Genomic DNA, 19,841 nt, shown 5'->3' on the forward strand with positions numbered 1-19,841 from the left:
TGGCCTTGCTTTATCTTGTGCCCCCTCCCAAGTCCAGTGTGTAGGTGCCCGAGTATGAGGGTCGTGGCGCTGGTCCTCCCAGGTGAAGCCTTGCCGGCTCCCCCTGCTTCTCCCCAGGAGCTTCCAGGTCACAGAACTCAGACCTGCTCGCCTGCTTCTCCCCAGGACCCCCGAGCTTCAAGGACCACAGGGCAGGTGCAGAAGACTGAAAGCCACCCCTGTGGCTCTGCAGAGCTTCTTCTGCGTGGAGCTCCTGATGGGGTCAGCGCCGAGGGTGGAGGTGGGGTGGGTGGGGGGAGGATGTGCGCTGCCAGAGAGAGCCCCCCACCGCCCTGCCTGCCCCTGTGTCAGGAAAAGGGTCTTAATCAACTGTCTTGAGGAAAGGGACGAGACAGAATTTCTCTGAGACCCAAGAGGAAATTCCTAATTGGAGCTGGAGGGTGGTGTAGGTCAAGGGCGGCCGCAGGCCCAGTAGGCACTATTGGGGAAGATGGGAGCCCCTTTACTGGAACACACACAAAAGCCCTGATTGAATCATTTGTCAATTTCTACGGTGTAAACACGCTCACCACGGCAAATTTCAAGCTACCAACATTGTGACACTTGAGCTTGAAGTGGAGAGGAAACACACATAATTGGCTCTCCTCAACTGGCACATGCCTACTCCAACACACAGATACTATATTTGATCTTTTTCTGGAGTTTTCAAATTTTTGACAAAGTGGATATATTTTTTAACATGGGCAGGCACCAGGAATTGAACCTGGGTCTCTGGCATGGCAGGCGGGACCTCTGCCACTGAGCCACTGTTGCCTGCCCTATCTTTTTATTATAAGAAAAACACCTAGCAAAAGACATTTTTAAAAGAAATACCTGGGATGTGAGAGGTGTCCTATGGTGGACTAACTTTCCTGATGTCACCAATAGTCAGGCTTGGGACTGAATGTGCTCTCAGTCCCTGCTGCTGCCCATGGGACCACAAAGGAGCTGAGACAGCTTTGTTGGGCTCCTATATGTCCCAAGAAGGCATTTCTAGACTGTGACTCTCTATTTTGTGGACATTGTTTCATAGTTTGCTCAGAGTCACCTGGTTGGAGTCATGGGCACAGTGGGTCTCCCTTGAATTTAAGGCTGCAGAGGTGGGGCTTAGGGAGCAGGTCACAAAGGTTTTGAACAACTGTAACCTGCAGATAACAGAGGCTCTCATTAGAGTGTGGACATGGGGAGCCTGGGTCACCCATCTCTGAGCTAGGGTGCTCAGGAGACCCTGAGCTGAGTTAGAAGCTATGGATTATCTGTCCTCTGGGCCCTCAGGCATCAACAAGAACCAAAAGGATTTGAGAACTCTTCACATTGGGCTGAAACTTCAATGGGTTACAGTTCCTTCCTACTTGTTCTTGTTTGACCTACTAGAGCAATCTTGAGCTTCTTCCAACGATGGTTCTCGCCAAGGTCCTGCTCTATCCCTTTACTAACCTCCTGAGAGCCTCTGCGGAGTCACCCGCAGCTTCTTGGAGAAAGGTCTGGGACCAGCCGTGTGGTGACCACTTGGGAACTTACTAGAAATGCAAATTCTCGGACCCACCCAGACCCAGTGATGAGAAAGTCTGGAGGTGGAGCGAGCAGTGCTGACGCTGGCTATTCTGGAACATGGGTGCATGCACCCTCACTGGCCTGGCCTCGGTACCTCATTCTCCACCCCTCCCCCACCCCATGCACACAACCTGTGTTCCACTTGTAGCCAATAGTTTGCAGTTTCCAAATATTCCTCATTCTCTTTTTTAAATTAATTATTTTTTTTTTTACTTTTTTTATTGTATAATATAACATATACAAAGCAAAGAAAGAAACAAGCAATAGTTTTCAAAGCACTCTTCAACAAGTAGTTATAGGACAGATCCCAGAGTTTGTCATGGGGGATGATACCATCCTCTCAGATTTTTCCTTCTAGCTGCTCCAGAACATATGAACTCCTCACTCTCTTACATTTCTGAGTCTTTGTGGACACTAGCCCTTCTTCTGAGAAAGTCTTTACCCTCATCCTTTTCTCTCATGAATTCTTCTTATCCTCCCCAGACAGTTCATCGATTATTCCTCAGTCGCTCAGTGCTTCTCTGCCGAGAGTGGCGCTAACCGTGTCCTTGCCCAGGCTGGGCCTGGCAGGGGCTAGGAGGGTCCTGCCGCCACCCCTCGCCCCCACCTTGGCAGCTTGAAGGCTCAGCACTCAGTTCCTCTGACCCCTCCTGAGCTCCTCTGGCCTCTTCTCTGTAGTGTTCACACCCTTTACCCTGGTCACTTGCCTCTGCTTTACCTATTTTAATGCTCTAAGTCTGCTTTCAAAGTATTATATTGCTTTAGCTTAACCATTGGTTGTGCCTTTTATCATTACGCATCCCTCTTTAGTTTGTTCATTTTCTTTTTGCTTTCAGTAATTTCCTATTTGTCTAAAACTGCTATCGCCATTCCTGCTTTCTTTTTGTTTACTTTTCCTAAAATATCTTTGTCTATTCTTTTGTTTTTCAGAAGACAGATCTCTTTTTCTTAATGTTTCTGATGGTTACATTGACGTTTAAAGAATTCTTAAAGTAATATTTATCTGGTTTTACTAGCACAGTGCCCTGCAATACCACTGAGTCCTCATTTGCTCCCCACTTCCACCACCACTGCCCAGTGTTCGCAGATGTGCTGGGGAATTTTCTGGTTGCCAGGTACTGCTACTTACACTGGGCCTCCTTGCTTTACTCCCTTTTGTGTCATTGGAATTGTTCTCCTGTGTGGGCAAAAAGAGAGGGAGGCGGGCCAGCTAGAGCGCCCGACTGTGGCGGCAGTCTGCCCGCCGAGGCTGTGAGCTCTGAGACCTCAGGCCCCCCTGTACAGACCCTCCAATCCGGAAGGGGTGGCCATGGACAGGGGTTCTGGAAAGTTTGCAAAACGTATTTTGAGGATCTCTTTCTATTTCTCTTCCCCCTCACTCCCGCTCTGCCTACATCAGGTATAACCGAAGGTAGTTTGGTGTCAGCTTCAGGGGAGGTTGAGGAAGGAATATGCCATTTTTAACTGCAATTTAGATATCTGCCCTCTTTCTTTTTTTGGTCATCTTTATTTAAAAAGTATTAAAAAATTCAGATAAATTTTAAACAAAAGTGATAAAGCTAATAAAAATATCAATAGAAATTGTTCTGATAGGGAGAAAAATTTGTAACAATTTTCAGATCATATCGGAGGCCGTAACTCGTTAAGGTGAGAAACTGAATTTCTAACAATAAGTTCTTTGGCTGTTTATAATCCCAGAAATGAAGAGGAACAAGTACAATGAATGCACTAGAAAAAGATTTACACTTATGGCTGATTTTGATTAAAAAAATGACATCTCAAAGATAACACGAAACTTACAATGTGCCTCTGCAGCAAGGACAGCAGCTACGAATGGGAAGACTGCTGTCAGTTCAAGGAACATTTACGATTTGTCACTCACAGTAACACCATCCTGACCTCAGACTTTCTAACTCTTCATTAGAGATTCTCCTAAATTTGAAAAAATCCCCAAGATTTTATATATTACTAATAGCAGTTTGTAAGCTGAAAGGAACTTTATAAACTGTGACTAATAAAACCAAAATGTCATAAGCCATCCTAGAGGAAAAACTGAATTATTGTCTTGTCCCAAATACTACTTGTGCTACTTTTGTCCCGGGTGTGATTAAATGAATCTGGGGTTAGAAATCTTTGGTGGGGACGGGGGAGTGACATGATTCGCTCTTTCATGATTTTTTGCCTTTAATATTATAACAACAATTACAATGATTATCTGTTTTCATTTTGAATAGCAATTTAATTAGTTTCAAAACTGACCTCTACTACATTTCTACAATTTCTTTTGAGTTTTACATTTTATTTATGTACCAAAGATCTAAAGAATGTTGTTGAATAATGTTTACAGGTAAAAAAAAAAAAAAAAGACATGCTTAAGAATGTCTTTTAGTTGCCTTCAAGCACGAATTGGTCTGGTTTTAAATTCCTGGTCACAAAGGTATTCCTTCAAAGCTTTACATATACATTTCTCCACTGTAGATGCCATTTGGTATTTCAGAAGAAAAGCTTAACCTAATTTTGATCCTTATATAAATTACTTTTTATTTTTCCTGCTTTGATGCTTGAAAAATTAAAGGTAGCAAATGATTCGAAAAACAGAAGCAAACATGGCTTCTGGCTTTTCCTGTAGCCCCGACGGAGATTCCATTGAATTTCCTCTGCTCTCTCCTGGGAGCTTGGAGGGAACAACTCCTTCCTCTCTCCCCTCCCTTCCAAGACTTCCTCCCTTCAGCCTCAGTCCACCCGCAGGGGCAGAGGTTACTGACCCTCCCTAAACGTGAGCAGCGGGTGAGGTTCATGTGGTAAAACCAACAGCCTGCACACACTGTCTTCCTGCTCCTGGGAGCAGCTGGTAAGTGTGCAGTCAGGTTGGCCATCCAGGTAGTGGCGTCAGGGCGAAGTCTGGGGACATTGTATCTGTGGTCATATGCGGCAGAGGGGCACCCAGCGGACAGGGCCCAGGGAGGCTGCTGCACGTCCTGTGTCCATGGGGCACCTTTCATGACAGAGTTATCTGGCCCCCACTTCGATAATGCTGAAGTGGGAAACTTCAGTGAGACTGTTCTCAATTTACCTTTCACCAGGACATGTCACTGAAGCTGTATGTCATCATCCAGCTGTTACTAAACGTTATTAAAGCATCAAGTGTGATCAGTATCAGGACCTCATGTTTTGGGTCTGCAAGGTGAAGGTCAACTTTACATGGAGGGAATCTGCAGAGCGGGTGCCCGGGTGGGCACGCCCCGCACACCTGGCCGAGCTTCTCTAGGTGAGATGTTACTTTGGAACTATGAACTCCTTATCACGCTTTGCTGTGTGTTCATGCTTGTGTGTCCCCTGCATGTCTTCTTAAAAAAGGCTTAGCTGTTCTTGTACATTTATGAACTTTAAATTAATTTTGAAGTTGTTTTGAATAAATAAAATTTAAGAACCACCCTCTGTAAATTCATTATGAAGGAGTGGATATTTATTCCCTGCACAGAAGCTTAGTATATTTATTCAAGTCTCGTTACCATCCTTTGTTGTTTTTTTCTTTTGTTGTCATCCTTTTACTGAAGGTTGTTTTCTGTTACATTTCTTGTTACCTTACTCCCATCGTGGGTGAGGTTATTTCTCCATTATATTCTCTCTCTTTTTTTTTGCATGGCAGGCACTGGGAATCGAACCTGGTCCTCTAGATGGCAGGCAAACATTCTTGCCTGCTGAGCCACCGTGGCCCGTCCACCATTATATTCTCTTAATGGCTATTGATGCTCACTGGAAAACAATTTATCCTTGTGTCTTATACCAGCACTTTCCTGGTATTGTGGAGGCCCTGCTGCCGCCTTGCTCTCGGCACGGAGGCCTCTGGGCAGGGGACAGAGTGGCTTCTCCCCGCCCGGCACTGCAGGGACAGCTTGGGACTCTGTGGTGCCTCTGCTGTGGTGTTGGGCCTGGACCCACAAGCTCTGGAGCCCTCATCTCAGCGGGCAGTCAGGCCCTGGGTGCCCGAGGGGTGGACGCCTGCCCGTGGAGCTGCACGCCCCAGCGGCACAGACCTGCGGAGGCTGGGACGGGGGAAGCCTCTCCTGGGACTTGGGTTTACGGGGTTAGTGGGGAAGAGAGGGCAATGGAGTGCTGGGCTTCAGGATTCCCAGACCTAAATTCAGATCTCACGGCTGCCTTCCCGAGGCTATGTGTCTTATTTTGGTTTTCCCCAAAACCGACTGTGAGACAAGGGGTGGGTGTAAACGTGCTCTGGGAAGCACCGTGCTGTGGTGGAGAGGTGAGGGGAGGGGAGCAGAGCCTTAAAGCCTGGCGGCCACCGGGCAGTGAGCATCTCAGGGAGGGCACAGGGTCCACCTGAGAACCGTCCCTCAGGCACCAGGGGGTGGGAGCTGTCCTACCTGCTCCAGGACTGCATTGGCAGGACGTCATTCTTGGGGCATGGATTCTCCAGTACCCGAAGACACTCTCAGGAGCAGAGCGATGCTTTGGGCATCAGGAGGTGTGTAGAGTGGTTTCCAGGATTGGCTGATGGGATACAGGGCAGCACCAGCAGTGTCTGCTGAGACACATAACCTTGCCTGTGTTTTCTTGTCTTTGAAATGGAGACAGAGTGCTCACCGGCCTAGAAGAGGGGCATCAGGAGCATTCAAATTCATGCACTGCCCCCCTCATTGCCTAGAACACAGCTGAGGCGTAAGAAGTGCCCATTTCAGCAGCATTAAGTTAGCAGAAGGAACAGTGGCTCTTTCTCTGCAGGTGATTCCATTGTTTTTATCACTGTCATTTGTTCTAGAGAAGACAGCTGGCCGCAGTCGGAAGGGCAGTCTGTGGCCTGTGTAACAGGGATGATCCTTGACCAAAGCTAGTGACTTACAGGGGAACAGAATCAACTCCTTGCAAGTATTATAAACAACTGGCAAACAAGGTACAATTAGACTTTTTTCTCAGCAGTAAAAATGCATAAGCCAGTAGTTTATACATTTTGTTGCCTGGTAGGGGAAATAAAGCGCCCATAGAAAAGGATATTTTGCTTAAAGTTTTAAGGAATATTTAACAGTTCATGCTGAGTCTCAGGTGTATCTCAGGTTGACATAGATGCTGAACTGATTGTTTTTTGTTTTAAACTTTGCAGTAAAATCTAATCCTAGATACTCGCTAGTCCGAGGGACAGTTCTGTGCTTATCCGCTGGGGAGATGCAGGGGGTGGGGAAGCGAACAGTATCTCATCGCTGGGGAGGGGCCTTCAGTGATGTAGGAAAAACAATAAAGGAACTTGGTGAACGGGACCCCTCGCGAAGGAGGAACTGAGATTTATTTTTAATTTTGTAGGGAGCTGAATATGGCCAACGTCACTTATAATTGGAGAGGTTTTGGAGGTCGGGACCCCATGAGGGGGTAGGTTGTGTATTGACCTTTCCCCTCCTAGAGTTGGTGTCGGCGTCACTGAGGAGGCCCCTGCCAGGGCCTGGAGGGAGAGTCGAGCTGTGCATGACCTCGTAGCAGGTGCAGGAGGCTGATTGACGGCAGCCTTTCCACCTACTCTGTGCTAGTTGAACCCTGGCTGCTAACACGATGTTGGGTACCACGCAGCTATTATGTGACTATGAGGGTGTCTCCATCACACTGGGGTGGCAGAGTGGGAAGATAGTAACATCCTGTGTCCTTGATGACAGCCCTGAGCTGCTGAATCCACGAGATTCTATACCTCCAGCTTCTCATGATGCAACTGCTGTCAACAGGATATTCTCTTATTTGCAGATAGAGCATCTCGATTGATAGAGCTCTGGGTAAAGGACAAGTTTTGTTTTTTTTTTATTAGTTTAAAATTTAAAAAAATATGACAACAAAGAAACACAAACATTCTTAACATCTGATCATTCCGTTCTACATATATAATCAGTAATTCACACTATCATCACATAGTTACATATTCATCATCATGATCATTTTCAGAACATTTGCATCAATTCAGAAAAAGAAATAAAAAGACAACAGAAAAAAGTTCGTACATACCATATACCTTACCCCTCCCCTTCACCGATCACCAGCATTTCAATATAAATTTATTTTAACATTTGTTCCCCCTATTATTTATTTATTTTAAATTCATATGCATTACTTGTCTGACGGTAAGGTAGACAAAAGGAGCATCGGACACAAGGCTCTCACAACCACACAGTCACATTGCGACAGCCATATCATCATACAATCATCTTCGTGAGACATGGCTACTGGAACACAGCTCTACATTTTCAGGCAGTTCCCTCCAGCCTCTCCATTACATCTTGACTAACAAGGTGATGTCTATTTAATGCGTAAGAATAACCTCCAGGATAACCTCTCGACTCTGTTTGGAATCTCTCAGCCATTGACACTTTATTTTGTCTCATTTCACTCTTCTGCCTTTTGGTCTAGAAGGTTTTCTCAATCCCTTGATGCTGAGTCTCAGCTCATTCTAGGGTTTCTGAAGGACAAGTTTTTGAGGACTCTCAAGGTCCCTGACTTTAGGAGTCAGATCCACGGGGAGGAAAGAGCTGCTGCAGTGCTGAGACCCTGGGGGCTTCAGTCACTCCTGAACAGGATGGAGTAAAGAGTGGGACTCCCTACTGACCAGAGCGCCGCTGGAAGCTGAATGACAGCAGGAGCGAGACTGCAAGAGGCACCTCGGGAAGAGGCCAGGGACAGTTGGTGCAGGTGTGGGGGCGGGGCCAGCCCAGGACGAAGGGCCAGTGTCATGTCCCGCTGCGACATCCGGCCCAGGCAGAAGGACAGGGGGCTCCAGAGCCACAGAGGGGGTCTTGCTGTTCTCTTGAGTAGAGCTTCATTTTCCTTAGGTGCAAAACGAGGAACGTTGTACCTACCTCGCTGAGCTGTATAATGGTTAAAATGCACCATTTCTTGTAAATTCCCTAGGACATAATGGGAGTTTAAGAAAGGTAGTTATTTCTATTTAAGTGAGACCTGCAGTTGAAATGGACGTCCTTCGTTATCCAGGATGGAGAGATGAGGCCATGCGGGGTTTGCTGGAGCGTCACCGCGACCCATGGGAGGACAGCCTGGGTGTGGGGTTTCCAAGACCGTTTCTCTTTGGCTCTCTGTGGCACATGGGGATCCAGGTTTGCTTTGAGGGGTCTGCTGATGTTGGCCATGACATTGTTTCCCCTGAGCAGGGAGGACGATGTGGAGAGGAGACGCGGGGCTGAGAGGGGAGGTAGAATGCCAGGGACGGAGGGGTCCCAGGGATGGGTGGGGCTCTCGTGGAGTCTCCTGGAAGGGGACATAGCTGTGGAGCAATGACCTGCACCCCAACTTGGGTTCTGGTTGCCCCAGGAGTGCAAATGTGAGAGCAGAGCTGGAGGCGTCTTGAGTGCAATGCAAGGGCGGAGAGGGCCGCGATAGCTGTGGCTGCTGCAGGGCTGCCTCCTGCCCATACCCGGCTGGGTCATTTCCACCCCTGGGATAATTCACAGAAAGAAGAAGAACAGACGTGGCCGGTTGTCAAACAGGATGAGAAAGTGCGAGACTTCCTGTTGCATGGTGGCGGGGCTGATAAGTGGCGGCCGCAGGAAATCCGCCCGGCTCTGCAGGGGGCCACCTGGACCATGGGCGACGCGGCCGACAGGAGCCTGGAGGGCCCCCTTGTCCCCTCCGCAGGCGAGTCCGCCCAGGAGACTGAAGACCTGGTGGAAACTTTAAATGGGGATAAAGTAAAATTTGAGGACAAAGGCCTCTCCCTGATTCTCCAGCACGGCCTGGACAGCCTCCGGGTGGAAGACGCACTGACAGATGTCATCCTGTGTGTGGACATTCAGGAATTCTCCTGCCACCGCGTGGTGCTGGCCGCGGCCAGCAACTACTTCAGGTCAGAGCTGGGGCTGGAGCCACTCTGGGGCTGTGGGAAGCTGGGATGAGAGCCCCATTTCGTGGTGGCTGTTGCATTTATGCTTTGTGCGTCCAGTAAGGTTTGTGTGTCTATTTAAGGTACAAGAAAGAAAGATTTTAGAATCTGGATCACATTAAAAGAGAGCGTAGCATCATTTAAAAAAATGTTTGTTATAGTAAACACTTCGTATGTATGTCCTTGTTCTAGAGGACGGGAAATTAGCTAAAGTCTTGGGTTTTATCCCCTCCGCTGACTAACGTGTTGGAAACACGATGTTGTCTTTGTTCATCAACAGAAGTAGAGGAAAAGGATGTGGCCCATCTTGAGTTATAAAACAATTTGCTGCAGATGGAGGGTGTATATGTGTGTGCGGGCGGGGAGGGGGCAACGGGGTGGGGGGAAGCCATGGGAGGGGGGAGCCACAGATTTGGAGAGCGGCAGGGGGCACTTCCAAAGGGGCTTCCAAAGTGGAGCCCTTGTCCCCACAAACTTGGGGTCCCCCACCGGGGCACCCTGGGTTTAGGGGACCTGGGTCCCGCCTCACTTTGTACCCCGACTGCGTGGCTTCAGGCAGGTCCTTCCACACTCCAAGTCTGCTTCGTCACTTAAAAGTGGGGGCAACGGTGGCGACGCCTTGGGATTGTTGGGATTAAACTGAGAGGGACGAAGGACCACGCGTGGAGCCTCGCGCCCAGTAGAGGCTTAGCATTGCAGCTGAGATCACGTAGTAAACGTTAGCACCGAGGGTGGGGCCTCGTCCACCGGACGTGTCTAGAAGGGGGACGTGGGAGCAGCCTGAGCAGCGGTGACCTGGTGAACACGTGACTCACCTGGCACATGGGCACCCCTTTGCAATGCCATGCTCAGGACCCTGGGGTCCACCGTTAGGGCTTTCCTTTGCTTTGAATCTTTCAGTTTTGAAAGCTGCTCTCATGAAATGTCTACCTGGTAGTGGGCTTGGGAGTGGGCTGCACGCCCTCCAACACACTGTGGTCTTCTCTGGTCCTTATCCCCAAGAGACAGTTTGGACCCGGGCCCTTCCCACCCAGCCGTTCTGAAATGTCTGAAATGCTCGGGGAAAGTCTGCCAGTTCTTGGAGCAGTTGGAGCTGCGCCCGTGGGGGGCTGCATCTGCCTCTGTTTTGAGAGTCTCTCCCAGAACTGCCTGGTCATAAAGGGAAATTCCTTGTATTCTTTTCTTCAGAGCAGAAGATTCTTATCTTGGGATTACCAGCATTGCTTTCCTCCTGTAACAGAGGTGGTTCTGGAGACAGGACTCTTTTCCTGTTAGAAGAACACCAGCTGTTTGTTAAGCACTGACTGTGTGCCCTGGGCCAGCCACCGTCTTGTCTGAGGCTCAGTCAGCCTGCCAGGAGGGGCTGTGCCCCTTACAGAGGAGGTGCCAGGTGCGAGGAGCTCAACCGACAAGAAGGTGGCTCAGCTGGGGTCTGGGTCTCGGGCTGACGTTGTCTGACACTGTCCCGTGACCACCCTGGCTGTGTTTCTAAGGTTTTGAAAGGGGTGGGGAGCAAAGTTCCTCTTATACTCAGACTTAGGAAGCCCAGCTATTCTGCTTCAGGGGCCTGGAAGCTGGTTTTAGAATTATGTAGTTTTCTCTTTCTTTGTTCATTGAGAAAGTAAGTATTTTACACTAAGTGACTGAATCACAGTTTATTTAACTGGCACCCTGTCGATGGACATTTGGATTGTTGGAGTCTTTTGCTATTACAAGCCGTGTTGCAATGAATAGCCTTACATCATACTTCTAAGCGTGCAGGGCTTCTGAGGACACGTTTTTTGAAGAGCAATGGCCGAGGAAGAGAGAAATGGATCTGCCATCTTAGCAGACATTGCCAGATTCTCCTTTGTAGGGGTTGAGTCGTTTTGCACTTTACGTAGCCTGGCCAGCAGAGAGTGTCATCAGACCTTTAGAATTTTACCAGTTTGAGAGATGAGAAATAAGATCTCAATATAGTTTCAATTTGGATAAGGCTGAGCTTCTTTTCATGTATTTAAGGGTCATTTATATTTTTCTTTCTGTGAACTGCCTCTTCATAGCCTTTGCAAATTTGACATATATTTTTAAAATTAAATTTTGTCCTTTTGAAGTATTGCATGCAAATAGTTAACGGAATAAAATATTATTTAAAGACTTACTGAAAGTCAAAATCCCACTTCCAAGTCCACGTCCCCCCCCTTCAGCCTCTCTCCCCAGAGGCAGCCACTTTTTACTTTTCTTTAGCTGTTTCTTTTGTATTGGTTCCGTCTTTCTACACAATATGCTTCTCCTGCTCTTTCTTGATGATTGCTCCGTTTTAGACCTCATTTATTGATTTCCCAATATGTCTGATAAAGATTTAGCACTTAGACTTAATGATACACTGCCCTTTCATTGGACTCTCTCAATACAAAGTGATCACAATTTTTGATAAATCTGAATTGAATTTACATTCTGATGTCCATGAAGACATCATTCCCTGCTGAGCCAAATTGTGGGATAGGGTTATGCTTCCTTTCTTGTAAACCTTGCTTAGTTCCTGAAGTTAATAACGCGCTCTTTTTTCCATTTGCTTAGTTTTCTGAGTATGTTTTGTAACAGCCATTCATGAAGCCCTTTCATGTGCTATAATGCATCAGAGAATCTACCAGTTCCATTTTCCATGAGAACCCTTTCTTCCACCATCCTATGCATGCTCTGTGGACCTGCTACTCAGTGCTGGCCAGTTGCGTCCTCACCATTCCAGGAATTCCTTTGGACTCTCTCTTACATTGGAACATTCCCCCTTCATCTCATCTCTTTTTCTTTCTTGATTTACTTTCTTACTTTGAGGGAGCGTATCCTGCAGTAGCTTCTTAAGAAATAGTGTGTGGGAACTAAATTTCTGAGGCCTTGCTTGTCTGAAGATACCTTTACTCACATACACAGATGCCAAGTCCTAATCCCTGGAACCCATGAATTGGTTTCCTTACATGGCAAAAGAGACTTGGCAGATGTGGTTAGGTTAACTCTCCCCCTGAGATGGGGCTTATTCTGGATTATCCAGATGTGTCCAGTGGGATCACAGGGGTCCTTGGAAGGGGGATGGAGGAGGACTGGTGTTAGAGAGAGGAGATGGGGTGACAGGAGCAGAGCCAGGTGGAGTGACGTGCTCTGAACACGGCAGAGGAGGCCACGAGCTGAAAAGTGCTGTGTCCAGCAGAAGCTGGGAAGGCCAGTCTTCTCCCTGGAGCCTCTGCTGACACCTGGACTTGGCCCAACGAAACCCATTTTGTAGTTCTGAATTCCAGAAATGTAAGGCCATACATTTGGGTTGTTTTATGCCACAAAGTTTGTGGTAATTTGTTACAGCAGTAACAGGAAACTAAAACACATGGGGGTAGAATTCTAGGTTCAGTATTATCAGGTTTCAGGAGTTTGAAAGCACTGCTCCATTCTCTTCTAGATTGCTGTGTTGCTATTGGCAGGTCTGATGCCCCTCTGATTTCTGATCCTCTATGATGTGTTTTTTACTTTGTAGAAAATTTTAGAATGCTTCTTTCCTAACACTTTGATAATTCATGATGAGGTGCCTTGGAGAGTGTGTGTGTGCTCTACTCCAGCCCTCGTGCTGTGCATTTGGCCCTTTCAATCTGGAGATTTACATTTTTTAGCTTTAAGAAATTGTATCATATTGTTTGCTTTATAATTCCACGTTCATTCTTTTCTTGTTGTCTCGTTCTGGACTGATCATCTGTTAAGGGGCTGCAGACTTCTAGATCAGGCTCTATCTAACTTCCTTATCTTCTGCATCCTGTCATCCCTCGTCTTGTCTTTTTGTTTTACTTTCCAAACAATTTTCTTGATTTTATCTTCAAAACTGCTATCTCATTTTTAATTTCCGAAAGTGTTTTCTTATTTTCTGAACATTCCTTTGTACAACATCCTGTTCTTGTTTCATGAATGCTATATTTATACTTAATCTCTTTGAGGTTTATACGTCAAAAAAAAAAACAGCTTTTTTTCCTCTTTTCCTTCCACTGTTTTTGTTTCCTTGCATTTCTTTTTCTTTCTGTTTGAGTCTCTCTTTTTTATTTTGGAGGCTTTGCTCAAATGTCTGGTGGTCTTTAGATATCTATTCATATTTAACCACTAAAAAGCCAAATTGAAGTTGCGTGTTTGGGTGGGCTGGGGGGAGTTTTTCTGTGGAGTCCTTGGATGTTCAGCTCACTCTTTTGTTGGAAACTCCAAAATTTCAGTATTTCAAGGTTTTTTCCCTGGTGCTTTTCAGTTTTTTAAACAAGAGTCTCCATTTTGCGAGCCTAGCAGCTTGCGTTTTGGGAAAGAAAGATGTCAGTGTATGTCACTGTGCAGCGTTTGGATTTATATTTAACCCCCTCTTTTTGATTCCATGAGTTATCATGAAGCTGGCTGTCCTCAGTTGAATTTCTGCAGGGAGCAGGCCTCTGTGTCCTGCAGACTGTAGAGGGGTTGCTGCTCTGATGGGCAGGGTTGGATGGGGCTTCATGCTTCTAAGGTATTTTCAGTTTCTGGGTCTAGGGTTTTCGGGAGAGAACCAGCCAAGGACCTTTCAGTGGCCTGTGGATTTATACTTGCTGCACTTGGTTCTTTCCCACGCCTGTGTGGGCCTGTGTGGCTGGCCTTTCTGGGGCCTCGCTCAGGCCAGGTGATGTTACAGGGGTGCCCTGACTCGCTTTGCTCAGGGCTTGGTCTGTGCCTGGCACTGCACATCCTCTCATTTAATTCTCACAATATTTACTTCCAAGAGTTATTATCAACCCTGCTTTACAGAAGTGGCAACTGCGATTCTGAGAGGTTAAACAGCGAATGGGTGGCAGAGCGTTTCTCCTTTCCTGCCGTATTGCATGTATTAACTCCTAACTTTTGCAAAGGCCTTCTCTCCCTGAAGCATCAGGGCTGCAGAGGGGGCCTGTAGCACAGCTTATTACCAAATGGCTATTCAGATTTCTGTTACTCAAAAGGATAATGGAACCAATGCTGCTCTTATGTGAGGAAGAAAACCTGTTTGGCCATAGATTATCCCATGGTCTCTGCCACAAATTGGCCCCCTTACTCCAAACACACACAGACAAGCAGAGTCAAGAATTTATTTTTGGTGCCAGAGAGTTGGGAGGCCTGACTGCATCAGCCTAGGCTGTGTCCATGGTGGCCGTCCAGGGACTTCTGTTAGACAGCGTTGTCCCTAGGGAAGCCCATGGCATGCTTTGGGCACAGGGAGGAAGCTGGGGGAAGTAGGTAGAGACACTGGGAGCACAGAGCTTAGAAAGTAGTAACATACTCTGAAGTGACAACAGCCGAAATCCAGATGCCCACGCACTGTTACGGCTGGGCGGTGGGAGAAGGTAGGTTTGACGTCATAATCGAATCCTTGAGACCCCACTGACTTAGTGAGAACCTCGGGCAGTTGTCCGGGGTCACGGAAAGGGTCGTGTACCTGGGTCTCCGAGCCTGGCCTGCAGGGAGTTCCCATTTAAACCAACAGGACTCAGCACCTTTGGGGAGTCAGCCCTTCGCAGGTGGCACACGCCTGACTTGTGGGACAGGTGGCAGTGGAGGGGAACCGCAACAGGCCACGTTTCGGGGGCTGTGGGCTGTGAGCTGGGGTCTGAGGAGCTGGGGACTGGCCCTTCCCCATGCCTGAACACCTGCAGCCTGAAGCTGGGGCTGTTGTCAGGGCTGAAACGCTGCCTCGGGCGCAGCCGCTGTCCAGCCTGCAGTGAGGAGTGACAGGGTATCATGGGCATAGGCTGTGCATTTATCAACCATTGCCACAGATAAACCAGTTATTGGATGGCAGAATGCAGGGTGTGAGGCGGTTAGTAAGCCAGGATTAAACGTTGTGATCCTCAGCTTTTGCTCTACGAGTGAGGTAAGGTGTCGAGAAAGGGGCAAGGACACGTGGTAGAGAAGTGCAAAGGGAAACCAGAGTGATTGAGGCCTTTGGGCCTGGGTTAAAGCTCTGCTGAAGGTGAGCATGTCAAGGATGGCCTCAGTGGGGCAGAACGTGGCTGTTAGACGTTTCCTGTGCAGGCCCGTGCACTTGCTCCTGACTCATGCATCATGAGATGACACGAGCTGAAAACGAGGTGGGACGGTGACACCTGGAGCCCTGGGTGTGTGTTCACACTGGCCTAGCGGCGATGCTGTCAGATCATCCAAGTCCCCAGGGAAGGACAGTGGGTCCTCAGGGCACCAGTTAGGGGTGGGAGGTTAGTCAGAAATACCCAGACAGGTGGATGGAGAAATTGGGCCTCAGCAGTTTACAGGGCGCCCGAGAACCCAGGGAGGGGACACGAACCTGGGGAGCTGAGTCCTCATGCAGGTGTCTACCTGTCCCAGGGGGTTGCTGGGAAATGTAAATGAATAAATGGGTTCATTTATTAGCTTAGTCACCTAAACATTTTCTGCACTGTCATCAAAGTTCTTAGTCCCACTTAAAGGAAATGGACTCTCACAGATTTGAGATGAGGAATTTATATAAAGAATTTTAAGTAACTCACAGAACCAAGCCAACCCTGCTCCCAAACTCAACAATGGACAAGGGAGGCCGGGCAGGAACCAGTGCCCCAGTGAAGAGCCACACAGGGAGTTGGGAGGGACCCCGCTCCTGCAGAGGGCGGCTGGCCACTGTCCCTGCCCCCATGGTCGCCATCCCCACTGCAGCCTCCGCTGCCTCTGCTGAAGCCGATGTGCCTCCGTCCATGCTTCTTTGCATCACTAGCTCCCAATTCAGAGGCTATGGCTGGTCACCAGGTATTAGCCATGACAGAAGCTCGGAGAGGGCATCAGTCTTCCCGAGTCTGGACTGGGAGTCGCTCAGCTCCTCCACCATCTCATTCAGAGAGAGAGGCAGGCGGGGGGCCAGATGCTGGACAACCGAAAAATGATGAGTGTCCATTACAGGCACCTGCAGCATTCTAGGCCTGTGGGTGTCATGGTAACATGAAAGCTGCACGTGTGGGGAGGTGGTACGAAGACACCATCCATTATATACGGACCAGGAACAAGTGGAGACGTGAGGAGAGTAACTGCTTCGTTCGTCTTTGTCCTGCGGCTGGTGCGATGGCACCCAGCAGACGCACCACAACGTCTGAACTGGATATAAACTCTGACCTTCTTCTGACAGACTCGGTCACTGGACAGGAAGCATCCCGGCCAGAGCAGGGAGGCTTTCTGGAGTTGTGAGCCTATCGTACAACCTTAGAAAAGGAAAGGAGGAGAAAGTGTGCACGGAAGGGGTCGTGCACCTGGCTCTCCAGGCCTGGCCTGCAGGGAGTCCCCATTTAAACCAACGGGACTCAGCACCTTTGGGGAGTCAGCCCTTTGCAGGTGGCACACGCCCGACTCGGGGGACAGGTGGCGGTGGAGGGGAACTGCAACGGGCCAAAAAATCCAAAATGCTTCAGAATGCTGAGGCTTCGCTCGATCTCTTGTGTGACCATCTGGGCAGATGCAGAACTGGTTTGCTCTGCCCACGTAGGGCTCTTACAGTCCTTTCTACCGCATTGGGGAGGGTGGGAGGGGGTTGCCCCAGGGCAGAAGTGCAAGTCAGGGTCTTTGATTTTCCAATGCAATGTCATCTCAACCCCATGTCAAGAGCAGCCAGATCTCCTTTCAATTGAGAACCGAATATCTTCCATGTAACTCCCAACTAAAACATTGACATTCCAAGTTCTGAGCTTTATCCCCGAATCAAGTGCACAAGTAGAAATGCCTTTACAGAACAGGGTTTCAATATAGTTGATTCCAAACAGCCCACAAGAAGTGGGGGCCACAGACGAAATTCTGGTGACATGGCCCTGAAGCTCCCCCCTCACCATGTTGCTCGATGCCCCTACACCAGTCAGCATTCTTTTGGTTGCAAGGGATAGAAACTCAAGTCAAAAGCTTAGGAGAAGAGGAAGGTGCCTGGTTGCATAACCAAATCTTAGGAAGGGCCAGGATGCAGGAGAGCCCAATGAGAAGGGCGAGGGCCTTGAAGTGGGGGTGCCTTCTCTCCAATCCCCATTTTAGCTTCTCTCATACGGGATTTCTCCTAGGGGATGCCTGCTGCATGGGTGGAAGTTTGGCTGTTGGCAGGTCCAAGACTTGCTTTACTGGGTTTGGTTCTGGAGAGAAATGGATGGACTTTCCCTTCTTTGGGATGGAAAGCCCCAAAAGGGCCTCGGGTTGGCCCAGCTCTAAGCTCAGTTGCTCGACCCATCACTGCAGCCCAGCCATTTGCATCACATGATTTCAGTGGGGTCTGCTGAGAAAAAGAACGTTTCCTAAAAGAAGGCAGTACTGGTCAAAAAGAAAAATAGATGTCCACTAATGAGAGAGAACCAATCCTGGTTTGCTTTCTTTTTCAAGGCAATTTATTATTTTTATTTGTTTTGGCTCTCAAGTAGCTCTGTGTATTCACTACCCTTAGCCTACGTTTAAGCAACGAGGTCCCTTCTGTATTAATTTCCCAGCTGCTAAAACAAGTACCACACATGGGTTGGTGTAGCAACAGGAATTTCTTGGCTCCTGGCTTCAGAGGCTGGAAGGCTGCCTGCTGATATTAGGGTCATTGGCTGGCCAGCACTCTCTGGGGCTCCTTGGCTTTTCTGTCACAGGCAGTGCACATGGCAGCGTCTTCTCCTCTCTCTTCTGGGTTCTGCTGGCTTCTGGCTTTGGCTGCTCCCAGAGCTTCTCTCGCTCTGTGTCCATTTTCCTTCGTTTATAGGGACTTCCACTCTGCTGGGTCAAGGCCCACCCTCACCTGGTTTGGGGCACCGTAGCTGAAATAACCTCATCGAATGGCCCTATTTACAGAGGGCTGGGACCTAAACATGCCTGTGCAGGAGATATGACCTGATCCCAAGTATCCTCCTGGGCTACATAATTCATACCTCCTCTCTGTCGTTGTTGGTTCTGCTCTGTATCTCATAAGGCTTTTGCTCCTTTGGTATAAACCATCCTTTATCTTTGCATGAACGTAGGTCTCCTTGCTATGGAAAATATTCTCTGCCAGCTGTGAAGATATACTTCTTTCCTTACATCTAGCTTTTGTGTACAGCTTTAAGGCCACGATAATGATAGGAGGGCTGCAATAACTTTAAAACTCAGTCAAACCAATTTAACAGGCTACATCATAGCCCTTTCTGAAGAGACACTCAGAGTTATAAAAATTAACCACCAGCAGTTTTGCACATGTGATTTGGGTTCAGGGGTGAAGTCAGCGTACTGGCATCAAAGGATCAGAGTAAGTTGTCGAGTAAGTTCAGGCCTGTAAGGGACTAAATATCAAGGACTTTTTGGTGCTAGGGGAGTTAGGAGAGGGCAGAGGCTCTGCATTTTAGTTTCCTAAACTGTTCCGGCAAATACCATGAAATAGTTTGGCTTAAGCAATTTATTAACCTATAGTTTTGAGGCCGAGAAAATGTCCAAATCAAGGAATCATAAAGATGATGGTTTGTTCCCGAAGACTGGCTGCCGGTGCCCCTTGGCTCTCCAGTCACATGGAAAAGCACGAGGCAGCATCTGCTGCTCTCTCCCTTCTCCTGTGGGCTCCACTGCTTCCGCTTCCCGTTTCCGTGGCGCCTCTCTCTGTCTGTCTTCATCCCATGTATAAGGGATGAAGGACCGGTTAGATTGAAAAGCATGTTTTCTGGGGTTCGGTACAGCTGCAAACCACTGTACTGAGTGTATAGTTCCTGAAAGGTAGGGTTAGTAGACACATAAGAAGTAAAATAGGAGAAAATACACATTAGGAAAAGTTAGGAAAGTAGCAGGTGGCTAACCACATCCTCAAAAAAATCAGAATAGCAGGTTAGGCTAAAAGGAGATGTTCGTCTTGTTAGTAGATGGAACTGGCGGTGGAGGGAGATGGAAATTTAGTAATTGCTGTGAAAACCCGCATTCCTCCTGGACCTGTGTACTGCACCCTTGGACTTGTAGACCTTCATTAGAGAAGCACTGAGCTAAATTATCCCTCTTACGGTGCAAGTACTTAAGGGGAGGCACAAACTATTAACCTTTAGTACTGTGGTGTTGAGTGACTTTAATGACGTTTTCATTGGTCTATCCATTCATGCATTCATTCAGTTGCAGATTGTTCAAGTGCCTGCTGTGTGTCAGGCAGTGGGGATCCAGAGGCGGCAGCCTTGAGGTCTCCACCTGATCGCAAGGAGGTCCCAATCTGGTTAGGGGAGACAGACGAGTAAATCAGTATTTACAGTACAGGGTGACAAGTGCTATGATGAAGCTTTGTAGGGGGTGCTGTTGGGGCTTAGCGAAGGGGCATAAAGCAGGCAGGAGGAAAAGCAGTCAGAGGAGACTTCCTGGAAGAGGTGACATCTGAGCAGTTTTGAAGGCTGGGTCAAAGGGCAGGAGT

The 19,841-nt window shown here is 48.1% G+C and overlaps 1 protein-coding gene across 1 annotated transcript in view; it reads left to right on the forward strand.

Annotated features, from left to right (window-relative positions):
- Positions 1-9,051: 9,051 nt before the first annotated feature.
- KLHL6 (kelch like family member 6) overlaps positions 9,052-19,841 on the forward strand; it is a 66,044-nt gene continuing 55,254 nt past the window's right edge. The window contains exon 1 of the mRNA XM_077148767.1: positions 9,052-9,442. Within this exon, the coding sequence (XP_077004882.1) occupies positions 9,183-9,442 (260 nt within the window). The 5' untranslated portion in view covers positions 9,052-9,182. The remainder of the gene's footprint in view (positions 9,443-19,841) is intronic.

The sequence above is a fragment of the Tamandua tetradactyla genome, chromosome 2 (genome assembly GCF_023851605.1).
Source record: "Tamandua tetradactyla isolate mTamTet1 chromosome 2, mTamTet1.pri, whole genome shotgun sequence".
NCBI lineage: Eukaryota > Metazoa > Chordata > Mammalia > Pilosa > Myrmecophagidae > Tamandua > Tamandua tetradactyla.